The sequence below is a fragment of the Osmia bicornis genome, chromosome 13, assembly GCF_907164935.1.
Source record: "Osmia bicornis bicornis chromosome 13, iOsmBic2.1, whole genome shotgun sequence".
NCBI lineage: Eukaryota > Metazoa > Arthropoda > Insecta > Hymenoptera > Megachilidae > Osmia > Osmia bicornis.
Genome location: NC_060228.1, coordinates 2,978,466 through 2,991,321, shown reverse-complemented (window position 1 = coordinate 2,991,321; position 12,856 = coordinate 2,978,466). Strand labels below are relative to the sequence as shown.

The following is a 12,856-nucleotide window of genomic DNA, read 5'->3' as shown; positions in this document are numbered from 1 at the left end:
TTATTGCTCATTTTATAATTTGGTACAATTTTTCATTTTTTCATTTCTTCTTCGGTTGATACCATAGCAATATTAATTAATGATCTTACCGACTCTGCTCTTTTTTTAGATTTTGTTAAACTTTTCAGAAACATATCTTGGGAAATTGGAATTCCTCCTAAATGAGAATATGATGCATTAGTTAAAATTTCGTAAAAATTTATAAACATTTTAGTTTAACTAACATTTTACATACCAGGTTTATGTATACAACAGATTTTTTCCTTATTCAATACAACTGTTAATTTTCCCAAAGATAAACTTTCTTCTTCATCAGTAGGATCAGCAATTAGTAACTGACTAAAGATGTAATTTATTTATAATACTGTTTTATTTGTTATTTTAATATTTAATCATAAATGAAATAATATGGCTTACTTATCAAATATTGCAAAAGTAACAGAAACTGGTAATGCTTTTATTGGAAGTTTTATTTTTTTCACAGAACTTATAGAAATATTTCCAGTTTCAATATTGTAATTCACTTCTGGTAAAGTCACTATACATAAAAATATTACATACATTAGCTGAATAGTATATTAATATTTTTAAGTATTGTTTAAAATATAATTATATGAAACTTACATGTATTAAGTGCAGCAGTCAAAGCTCCCACACAAGCATCAATTGCTGAACCATCATAATTAATACATAGAAGATCACAATATAAAACCCATGCTAGTTTACCTTTACAAATACAAAGATCTTTCAAGTCAATAGCTGCTGAATTTATTAATATATTATTTATCAAATTTGAAATAATTTGGGCTTGATCACTTGGTGGTCCTGGTCGAAATTTTGGAGAACATAATGGATGAAGTTCCACATTTGGTACAATATATCCATATTCAGGAGATTCTGTTCTAGGAGTAGCTAATTCCTGAAGTAAAAAGAACAATTATTATAATATTTTCATTCATATTTATTTTTGTGCCTATTATTAACTATGTGAAATATAAACAAACATTTTAAATAATAAATACTTACAGCTTTAATACCACATACAACTGTTGTACTACCAATTTTGAATATAGCTGAACTATCAGCATGCGTTATTGATGAAATGTTAACACTAATTGAACGAAAACTTAAAAACTGTCTACCATCTGGTCGAACATTTTGTGCCTAGAAACTTTCAGTAATTTTATAAATTGTAATATATAATATTTACAAATATATATACACTTACCAAGTGGTCCTGCAAATATTTTACAGGATGAATAGTCCTATAATTATATTTGTAGTTAAATATAAATAATAAATTAAAGACTTGGTTATTCAAATGCTTCACAATTATATTTATAAATATATTTATAAATATAAAATATCATCTAATGTTAAATATCATATTAAAATGATTACTAAAAAGGTTATGTTGAAGTACTGTAAGCAGGTATGGTATCAACTTTCAACTTTATATTTTATAGTAATAAGTATAGTACGGTTAAATAAATAATAAATACACGTATTACTATATTAATAAAAAGATGTATCATGTAGTTTATACATTACTGTAAAAAATACTGACTTATATTGAGAATCCATAATTTAAACGTCTCCTGTATTTGCAAATACAATACGAACACGCTCGGCGTCCACTACGGAAAATGCCTGCCATAAAAATATATCATAATTCAAGTAGCATTAGCCCGCCGCGCGGCGGTGTGGCGCAGATACGACATTTCATGGCGGCTTTTTAAGAATAATAGCGTGTTAAACATTCCTTTCATCCCTGCATTCCATTCATCCCTCCATTCTTTTCATACATATATCCCTTACATCCCTACATTCTTTTCATCCCTACATTCATTTCATCCCTACATTCATTTCATCCCTACATTCATTTCATCCCTACATTCTTTTCATCCCTACATTCATTTCATCCCTACATTCTTCTCATCCCTACATCCCTTTCATCCCTTTCATCCCTTATATCCCTGCAAACCTTATAATAAATATATTACAAAGACTGCTTCGAGTAAAGGTAAGTAAAGGTAAGTAGTTTTTCGCCAGAAATTTTGCAAAATTTAGTTCCTTTTTCCAAAACCAGAGGGCGCTGATTCGACATCGAAATTTTAGTTCGCATTTTTGCAGCTAGAGGGCCAAAAATTGAGCAAAATTTAGTTCTTTTTTCGAAAACCAGAGGGCGCTGATTCGACATCGAAATTTTAGTTCGAATTTTTGCCGCTAGGGGGCCAAAAAATGACCAAAATTTAGTTCTTTTTTCGAAAACCAGAGGGCGCTGATTCGACATCGAAATTTTAGTTCACATTTTCGCCGCTAGAGGGCCAAAAATTGAGCAAAATTTAGTTCCTTTTTCCAAAACCAGAGGGCGCTGATTCGACATCGAAATTTTAGTTCGCATTTTTGCCGCTAGAGGGTCAAAAATTGAGCAAAATTTAGTTCTTTTTTCGAAAACCAGAGGGCGCTGATTCAACATCGAAATTTTAGTTCGAATTTTTGCCGCTAGGGGGCGCTATTTTTCGAAATTTTCGCGAAAATCTCGAAAACATAGCGCCCCCTAGCGGCAAAAATTTGAACTAAAGTTTCGATATCGGATCAGCGCCCCCTGACGGCGAAAAAAGGAACTAAATTTTGCACAATTTTGCATAAAAATGTTGCGACTGTGTGAAGAATGCAAGGATGTAAACGATACAGAGATATTAGGGATGTAGGGATGAAAAGGATGTAGGGATGAAAGGAATGTAGGGATGGAAAGGAATGTAGGGATGAAAGGAATGTAGGGTTGAAAAATGTAGGGATGAAAAGAATGTAGGGATGAAAAAGAGTGAAGGGGTGAAAGAAATGTAGGGATGAAAAAAATGTAGGGATGATAAGAAGGCATGGTGGTACGGTACGTGGAGATGTAAGGGGTGTAGAAATGTAGGGGATGTGGAGATGTAAGAGATGCATGATTATAAAGCCTGAAAAAATGTAAAAGACGCCGAGGTATAAGGAATGCTGGGATATCGAAGATTAATCGAAAATATCGATATATTGAAACTATTGATATATCGAGACTATCGATTAATAGAAACTATCGATATATCGAATTTTGAATGCGGTAAGGGTGTTAATGTACGTAATGGATAGAAAAGATAACTTAAATTCCAAAAAAATTTCAGCACATGTAATTAATTATTAATAAATGCAATGATTATAGCACAGTTGTAATAGTTATTCAAAAAGAGACAAATTATCATTAAAAAGAAAAAAGAAAAAAAAAGTTGTGAATCATGGACTTGTACCGTAGACAACTAGATTGCGAGTCAAGCGTTTTATGTACCGCGGAGCTAAGCATTTCTATGTGTTAGTTTGTCATGCTTCTCAATGTAAGGGGTAACTAACTTTAATTGTTAATATCTTTTAAACAATTAGCCGTCTTCCCCCAAAACGGGGTATAGGCGTGTTCAGGGCGACGAGCTCTACAAGGTGGCAAAATTTCATTAATAAGTGAGCGTAACACTTGGGTAGTTTCCCTCGTAAGTACCGTATTATACTGTAGAATACCATGTATAATACATTGTATAATATCTCACGTATAATAAGTGGCCAACCCTGGTCATAACCCCTCGGGTACAAAGGCGTGTTCAGTTTTTTTATTTCTGTAGTTACTGCACCTTATTTAGCGATGCTGCCAATAGTATGGAAAATCATATGCATTTTCATGTTTATAAAAATTAATACAAGTAAACTTTATTTTACATTAAGCTGTTAGCATTTTACAGAGCTTAGCATTTATAAAAATGTGTACATAATAATAAGTATATATTAATTAAAAATAAAGTTGAATTATTATTGTTCAAATAAAATGCTTTTATGAACACTTTCACGTTCAAAATGATTTGAATTTGTGTCATTTTCTGTTGCATTCGACGAGGTCTATCGAAGCAAACAAAAGTTAAAAGATCCATACGTATTTTATGTGTTAGTTCTTATGAATTTTGTACCAGATGGAAAATCAGGTGTGATATAATAAAATTTACATATATGTTAATAAAAATACTCTTGAGATTTCATGCATCGCCCAACTTTTGTTATGTTGTTTTTAGGATCTTATAAAAAAATTGAAGGTGCTCCGTCAAGTACAATACGAATTACAACAATATTATTCGTTATTAAGATTTGTAAGGACTGATCTAGAGAAGATAATAAATAACTTTAGTTCACTAAGTGGTAAAATATTTAATTTATTAATTTAGTAACTAATGGAAGTTTACATAAAACTGTGTATTATATTTTGTTAAAGGAATTCAACTCCTAAGTTAAGAATCTTTGTTTTAGATAAAAAATCCATGCATTAAAGATATAGAGTTCAATAATATAAGTACTTACATAAATTTGAAAAATGAATGACCTTAAAAGTAAAGAAAACATGCCATTAGGAGCTTTGGCATCACCTTCACGAAGAAAATCTGTTCTACTGCAAAATACATTAACTCCTATTTTGATAGAAAACAACGATGAAGCAGAACGATTAGCTCTACATCATGAAATGAATGCTACTTCTACCCCTATTGGCAATGTAAATGTAAATAATAAACGTAGATCTTTGGGTCTTGGCTTCTTAGCTCAGATGTCAGCACCTGAAATAACAAAACATATAAGTGATTGCATAAAATTAAATACTGAAAATAAGATTAATACTAAAAATGCATTTAGTCTTGAAATGATTGATTTCATGACCTATATGATAAGCAAGAAAGATGCTAATATGACTAATCTGCAAGTAGCTAGCACATCTTTAGATGTTAGCACCAAAATTTATGGTTTTCGTGTAGATAGTGTTCATACAGAAATAATGAAAATGTCTGGTGGATTAGATAGACACGAAGATGGGGGCCCAGTTAACGATACACAAGCACAGATTAATAGTGAACAAGAAAACGAAGCAGATAATCTACATAAACTAGGTAAAAAGAAGAGGAAAAGAAATAAACAAAAAATCTTTGAAACAAAGGATAATTTAAGAGGAACAATTGAAACTATAAAACCTTCATTATGGATGAGAGAAGATCATGATGTGCAAACTACAAATGCATTGTATCAAGTAATGCTGCCAAACCATGCAAATTCTCAATTCTATTTACATCCATACAATGATGTTATTGTTGATATCATAGAACACAAAGTGAACAGTGAATGCATAAAAGAATCTATTCCGAAGATAGAAGACTTTTCTGAATTGCAAACATGTCCACCTTTGGTTAGTTTTGAATTTCTTAATTGGTCTGGTAACGATGAAGTAGAAGAAAACGAGGGTGAACAATCAGAAGAAAATAATGAAAATGAATTTCATTTTAACTTAGATGCTAGTTTACCATCTGAAGATGAAGTAATCCATACTGATATGAATTATTTAGATATGCAAGATGAAGAAGAAACTGTGGACCAATGTGTTGATGCTAAGAGAGCAGAAACAAAGATTATAGATCTATGTAAAGTTGTGTCTAATTGTGGTGTAACTAAAATGTCTGAATACTCTTTTCTTCATAGAAATATGAATATACACTGGGCTGGCCCGTCTCATTGGAAAATAAATAATTTTAGAAATCTCGCTGAACGTAGTAAAATCATTGAGAAATGTCATGAACAGCCAGCTAGAAGAAAAAGAGAAATTGAACTCAAGTATGATGATAAAACGAAAGAATTTATAGAAACAATGTTTGTACTGTCTCGTTCTAATATGAAATCAGAAGGTGCCAGAACAGAGTGGCTAGAAGAAAGAATCACTTTGCCAGTGGATACACATTATGATATTGCATGTACTATTAAACTGTATCTTCATAAATTGATAAGTCTAGAAAAAAGTGATAAATTAAATGCTACTCATATTTCTGATATAGAGGATTATGATTACAATAATGAGAATGATACATCGAATTATTGTCCTTCTGTACCTAATAACGATTATGAGACATGTGGAGACAATGTTAATGAAAATGAATGCGATATTGAAACTGGGACGCAACCAGAAATTCAAGCTCTTACTGAAAATAATCTAGTTGCTGTTCCTAAATTGACAAATAAAATACCTATTGCATTTAGTGTCCAAGCCAAAAGAATTGATATGAGACAACTGAAAAAGTCCATTTGGAAGAGTTTAACTATGAAAACAGATAATTCAACGGTACAAGAAAAGAATACACAAAATGCAGTAGAAGAAGAAGAAGATAAAATGAACGAGAGCAAAGATTTTAGCAAAATTTATAAAACATTACCGAATATATTAACAAAAACTAATATAGAAGCACTGAGTTTTCCTATTTCCTTTGTCTCTTTGTTGCATTTAGCAAATGAAAAAACATTGAAAATACGATCTCTTCCTGATATGTCTGAGATTATTGTAGAAGCGGATTAAATGTATCTATACTATAATCGAACCTTTTATTATGAAAGTAAAGCAATTTATTTAATTTGATATTATTTTTATTTTAATAAAATTTGCCCCATTTTCATAATAGGTGGTTCAATTAATAATTAGAGTTATTGATTACATATAAGTAAATCTACTTTTCACATTTGTATATTTATATTATTAATACTAGAAACACATAAAATGTATATTACACAAAATGTTTCAATTTCCTATTTCTTTGTTGCTTATGTTAATACTTTTAATATTATCGTATGTAATACAACATAAAAATAAACAAAATTTTGTAATTATTGGAAATTTTGTAATTTTGTAATTATTAGTCATTCAATTGTTTTTTATATTTAATGATTATGTATATATGTATATATATCTTTAACTTAAACTCATAACCTTTATGAAAATTTATCTTCTTTCTATATTATCAATATCAGGAATGTTACAACAAATGATCGGATATGATTGTAATACAACGATGCCGTTTGAAACCTATCGAGAAATCCATATCGCGCTGCCTTTACCGGAACATTTCAAATATATCAACTGGTGATAAAAAAATTGAGAATACAGAGGACAAGAATAATGATAAAAAATTAGAAAAGAAAACTGATGCTTGCAGCACCAAGAAACCAGATTTTAATGGTTGGGATTATTTTTTACCAGATCGTAAAGGTGATGTACAAGTTACTATAATTGGAGGCAGTGATGCATCAATTTATGCAGCAGTACTTTTGAAACAATCTCGTTTGATAAAGCAAATACATCTGGTAGATACAAAAGGTTCATTAATGAGTGCAGTATTAGATGCGAATCATATCGATACGTCAACTCGTATAAAGTATTTTAAAAGAAGGAATTTAAAAGAGGCTCTGAAAGAAGTATGTTATTACTATGATTTTTTTCGAAATTTCATACATATATAGAATTTAAAATACAAAATTCATTAATATCATTTTATTGTAAATGATTAATATCTAGACAAATATTATCGCATTAATGGACGAAACGAATCTAGATACAAAAGATTTAAATATCATATCTCAATTTGAAGCTGCATCAATGTATGTGCATGAAATGGCTGAGAAAATGGTACGATTCAATTCAAATTCTTTGGTCGCCGTTTTCGCTAGACCGGTTACAGCTACACTTCCCATGGTATCAGAGGTCTACAAACATTCTGGATGGTGGGATCCAGACAGGATCATTGGTTCGACTGCTCTCGATCGCATGCGAATGGAAGCGATTACCGCGAATCTATTAGATTTGAATCCTGCTTTCTTATCGGTTCCAATGGTCGGTGGAGCCGATTCTAATAGCATTGTTCCGCTTTTATCACGAGCTAGTCCCATCAATGGATTCCCTATCGTATGAAAATACAATTATCTATATTAAATTTTCGTACTGAAGCAACACTGCTTATAGTAATAGACAAATATTGTTATAGGCACAGCAAAGAATGCTGTTGCAGTCTTTGCGTAATGCTGACAAAAAAATAGCAAATAATGGATCCGAAGGGCCATCATTGTCCGACGGCGTGGCTGCTGCTAAATTAATTCTTATGCTTGCCGGTGGACTTAGCGGATATGAAAATATCGTTTCTTCTGCTTATGTACGATCAAACGTATTACCGGTATGTCGGTTTTTTACAACTGAATTGCAGTTTGGGACAAGTGGGGTGATGAAAAATTTTGGTTTGCCTAAAATATCATCTTCGGAAATATCACTTGTTGAACAAGCGATTCCTTTGATTAACGAATGCATCGAAATGGCAATAAAAGCAGTTAAAAGTAATAGACATATTACAATGAAAAATACATAAATTAATTTCTTTTGTGTAGGACTAACATGAAGACCTATTCAAATAAAATTATAAATTTCAATATTATTTTAATATAAAAATTATCTTTTTAATGTATATATAGTTTTGGAGGCCGTATATTTTGCTATGGAATAAAAATAGTGATATTAAAATATCGATTATTTTAATTGAGTATAACACGTCAGCTCTATTTATGTATCTTTTAAAACGTTATACACCTAGCTGCATAAATATTATGTTCGTCGCTGTAATCACAGTTTGAAAGAAATTTATAATTAATATTCATTTCGTTAATTGCATTTCTTCCTTATCGGTATGTGCAGAAAGTGAGCCGTATGCATAGTGACAGTGACTACTGAACTTGTAGTCACTGATAATGAGTAATGGTGACTTGTGCCTCAGTTCGGTTTGCAGGTTCAAACGGAACGGTATTTCAATTCCGGTTAATTCTTTGTAAGAACGAGTATGAAGTGTTAATCGTTGCAATTCGATAATACACGATTTTAGTGAAAATCAAGATTATTTCTGTACACACTTTATTAATTTGTCTACATAAAAGTGACAAATGAAATAAAGAATCCTCAACATCTGTTGATTCATCCATGTATTCTAATGTATAAGTCCACCGCGCGCCGAAAGAAAATACCCATTTTTTTTCAAACATGATGTCAAATCTCTGGTTATTACAATTCGAAAAGTGTTTATAGAAGATTTGATCTATAAATAACGTAACAAAACGGAGAAGGATTTAAATTTGGGTCGACTACGTCTACACACCGTCCGGCTAAGCTATTTTAAAATTGTACGAAACTCTTGTTTTGACACCTTACGTTCGAGCCGTTTTATTTTCTTTAATTCAATTTTACAGTTTACAGAGACTGATAATAAAATTTTAACGGCAACATGGGAATAATATTGTCAAGATTTCGAGTAAGTTTACATCGCTACTTATATGAATATTAATATTTTATCTTTTAGAGGTTAGCATTCTACCACATTGCACTTTTTTTTACAATACAGTTAGGAATAATGTCATACTATTTTAAGAATCCATTTATACCTTGTACCTTATGTTTCTTTATGTTAAAATAAAATAAAAATAAACATATATATTCACAATTGACAGGTTTTCGAGGTTAGGCGCGAAAATAAGATTTTAAATAAAGTATAGGTAGTGAAAACTATGTATGTATTTTTTTATGAACCCCATATCATATGTAAAGTTCAGTGCTCTTTGATTTATAGTTGAAAATTTATATTAATCTGATTAAAGTTTCTGATATTGAATGATTAATCAAAATTGACTAATAATTTATACAGTATAATTATACATTCCATAATTACCATTCAATGACTATGCATTAGTGCTATTTAAAACTTTCATGTCTAGATTGGAAATATGTAAAAAAAATATAATATCTACTATTATTATATGAAGATAAAATTTTGTTTACATTTCAGAAAAAGAAAACAACTATTGAAATATTAGAAACTCTTGATATGGTAAGAAATTGATATTTAAAAAAATATATATTTATGAGAAACATTTACAAAATTCATTGCAAATTTTGTTTTAACAGAAAATTAAAGAAATAGAGAGATATGGGCAAACTACAGAACAGAGACATAAAAAAATTGTTGGAACATTGATTCTATATAGTGTTATACTTTATATTGTAACAGCATTCATTTTTTACTTTTATTTCTTCCCAGCATCTTTATATGATCAAATATTTTATATCATTCCATTGTTAATTTTTCCAATTCTGTAAGTACTATATAAATTTTGTTTGTTGCTTTGAATAAAATTATATGTTATTTATATATGAAATAAATATATAATTCCCACAGAATTTTGCTAACAAAAAAGATGGTTACATGGTATTACAAACGTAAAATTTCTGAAAATCAGGAAAAATTAAGTACCATGCAATCAGAGAAAAGGAAAATCTTAGATGAGGTTACAGAAACTGAAACATATAAAAAAGCTAAAGAAATTTTAATGAAGTTTGCTCCTGATCAATTAAGAATGACTCCTGTAAGTACAAAAGTAAATGTGACTTAAAAAGTAATTATATATACTTTAATAATTTTGTTCATATTGCAATATGTTTTTCTATTTTTATTAATTTTTTCTTTTCTTTATTTTACAGTTATCTCCACAGGTTTGTATTTCATATACATTAAATAATTCCCTTATAACACAATTTGTATACAGGTGTAAACATTTCATTTTGTGTAATAAGTTATTAAAAATAATTTCCAAAAGATTGGTGCAAAATTTGATGAAAGGAAACTTTTATTTTAGCCAACTTACAAGGTGTCACCATCACAAGAAACACCTCAGCGATTTAGCATGTCACAAAATGTAATATCCCCAATACCTGCTTCTGGGGAACTACGAAGAAGAGTAGTAACAAATCAAAATCAACCTCCAAATGTGCAAGGTGGCATGCCCACTAACACTGGCCCTGTCCCAATTGGCATGGCTCCCATTCAGAATCCATCAAGTACTCCTTTCCAGAGTGGTGTTAGACCAATTAATACCCCGGTCATGGGTTATCGTTAGTATTTTTAGGATTAAAATTATTTTTTAAATATTATTATTCCATCTTGTTATTCTTTTTTTTATTTAATATATACGCGTGCCGATAAATTACATAAATTATAAAGTTGATTATGTAACAGGATCACCATTACCTCGTCCAGTATTACCACGTGAAAGGAATTACTTGGATCGATTCATTGATTATTTAGTGGGAGATGGTCCATCAAATCGGTATGCGTTAATCTGCCGACATTGTGAATCACACAATGGAATGGCATTAAAAGAAGAGTTTGAATACTTTGGTAAACATTTATCATAATCTATCAAAATAAATATAAAACTCAATTAAGATATTAAATGCTTAAGATATATGCGTTTATGTTATAGGATTCAGATGTTGTTATTGCAACTTCTGGAATCCAGCAAGAAAACAGAAACCTTCTGCACCGAAATTGGAATATGATGTAACTTTTACACATAGTCTATCATCTCCTGATCAAATTTCTGCTACCGCAAACGCAGAAGACTCGAAACTTCCACAAGTTGAATCAACCCCATCAGATACAGGTTTGGACATACCTAACTTATTAAAAACGGCATAACAGGTATCAACATTAACAAAAATAATTTTAGATTCCGATATCGAAGTAGTTGAGAAACCTACCGAAATCCCGGAAGATCCTGAACATACTGAAAAACCAGTTGAAAATGAATGTGGTAAGAAAAGATGTCATTGAACGCGTTTATAATATAACATGGTTTTAATGTAATTTGTAACGAATAATCTCAGATGAACCGGATGCTGCAAAGTCTGATGCAAAAGAGGAGGATAAGGCCGAAGAAAATGTTGAGAAAATGGATGTTGACGAATCGTTTTCCTAACACAAACACATTTCAAAGGAATTTGTGACAGAAAACCTTTTGTTATGAATCGTACTACAATTGTAGTACATAGATGTAGAGGTATAGATGTTTAACAAAAACGTAAATACTATATTACTCAAACAAGAGTTTGGAAGTGAAAGCAAATAACATGATACTCGACAATAGATAGTAATATAGTATTTGCAGAAACCATATGAATACTATATTCTCATATTTGAATGAAAAATCATTCCAAATTGTTCTTGTCTAACTCTTGTTAGGATTTTGGGTAACTGCAGAATGAAGCAAAATGATCGAAAGTACTTAGAAAAGATATTATCAATACGATATCTTATTAATTCCCATAAGATTTTTGCTTCATCTATGCGTTACTTACAAAATCGTGAAATTTCATAATATATTGACAAATTTTTAGAAATCGTTTTTTCTTCTAAAAATTTTAAATTATCTGAAGCATTATAAAAATGCCCACGTTGAAAATTGTAGTCAATAATGCGTTTCAATCAAGACTGCTTATCTCGTCAATAGTGGACATTAGTATATTTATATTAGAAAAAATTACTCTTTTTTTTGTTTTTCGTGATATTTGATTTTTTTTCTTATACCAATTTAAATCTCGAATAATTTATGTTCTCAATTTTCCTTTTTAATAGATTTGTGTTGTCTTGTAAACTCACAAATTTCGTGCTCCACTATATCATTAGATCGATTACTGGTTTAATGTTACGTTATAGAAGGTATGAATACTTTTTATATTCATAATTTGTATAAAAGAAAAAAAAAGAAAGAAGAAAGTAGTAAGTTGAACTGTTTCTTATTGCAATCTTTTCTAACATAAGTATTGTTGTGATAGTAACACGTATTATCTGTTTCAGTAATATTTATTACAAGCGAAAGCAATGTATATATGTATTAGAAAAAAAAAAATCGGCGTTTATTAAAAAATACAATAGCTTTGGCTAGTTTTTACTTTTCATTATCTATTAAAATTAAAACATTCTATTTTCTTTTAAATTATTTATGTTTAAAAACTTAATATGGCGTGCGAAATATAAATAAATTGAAATTTTGTATTTATGAGATGCCAAAAAAAATTATTTTAATGATTATTACGGAAAATATACATTTTTAATGACTATACATGTTCGTACTTTTTTTGTCTCATGATTGAATAAATTTATAGCGAGAA

The 12,856-nt window shown here is 30.0% G+C and overlaps 4 protein-coding genes across 4 annotated transcripts; 3 read left to right on the top strand and 1 right to left on the bottom strand.

The window, feature by feature from the left end:
* Positions 1 to 32: 32 nt before the first annotated feature.
* Positions 33 to 1,650, bottom strand: LOC114878774 (exosome complex component RRP43-like). The gene is made up of 7 exons (XM_029192927.2): positions 1,568 to 1,650; positions 1,229 to 1,265; positions 1,027 to 1,164; positions 625 to 919; positions 418 to 538; positions 236 to 339; positions 33 to 157 (listed from the first exon to the last, which is right to left on the bottom strand). Exons 1-7 carry the CDS (start codon positions 1,582 to 1,584, stop codon positions 33 to 35), a joined length of 837 nt encoding a protein of 278 aa, XP_029048760.2. The 5' UTR covers positions 1,585 to 1,650.
* Positions 1,651 to 3,912: 2,262 nt separating this feature from the next.
* Positions 3,913 to 6,708, top strand: LOC114878771 (condensin complex subunit 2). The gene is made up of 3 exons (XM_029192923.1): positions 3,913 to 4,004; positions 4,092 to 4,215; positions 4,324 to 6,708. Exon 3 carries the CDS (start codon positions 4,388 to 4,390, stop codon positions 6,398 to 6,400), a length of 2,013 nt encoding a protein of 670 aa, XP_029048756.1. The 5' UTR covers positions 3,913 to 4,004; positions 4,092 to 4,215; positions 4,324 to 4,387; the 3' UTR covers positions 6,401 to 6,708.
* Positions 6,709 to 6,813: 105 nt separating this feature from the next.
* LOC114878773 (malate dehydrogenase, mitochondrial-like) lies at positions 6,814 to 9,164 on the top strand. Its single transcript, XM_029192926.2, has 3 exons — positions 6,814 to 7,293; positions 7,394 to 7,780; positions 7,860 to 9,164. Exons 1-3 carry the CDS (start codon positions 6,874 to 6,876, stop codon positions 8,232 to 8,234), a joined length of 1,182 nt encoding a protein of 393 aa, XP_029048759.1. The 5' UTR covers positions 6,814 to 6,873; the 3' UTR covers positions 8,235 to 9,164.
* Positions 8,944 to 12,641, top strand: LOC114878772 (endoplasmic reticulum junction formation protein lunapark-B). Its single transcript, XM_029192925.2, has 11 exons — positions 8,944 to 9,036; positions 9,103 to 9,164; positions 9,696 to 9,737; positions 9,815 to 10,002; positions 10,086 to 10,272; positions 10,388 to 10,399; positions 10,543 to 10,798; positions 10,923 to 11,084; positions 11,170 to 11,349; positions 11,416 to 11,499; positions 11,573 to 12,641. Exons 2-11 carry the CDS (start codon positions 9,138 to 9,140, stop codon positions 11,662 to 11,664), a joined length of 1,230 nt encoding a protein of 409 aa, XP_029048758.2. The 5' UTR covers positions 8,944 to 9,036; positions 9,103 to 9,137; the 3' UTR covers positions 11,665 to 12,641.
* Positions 12,642 to 12,856: the final 215 nt, after the last annotated feature.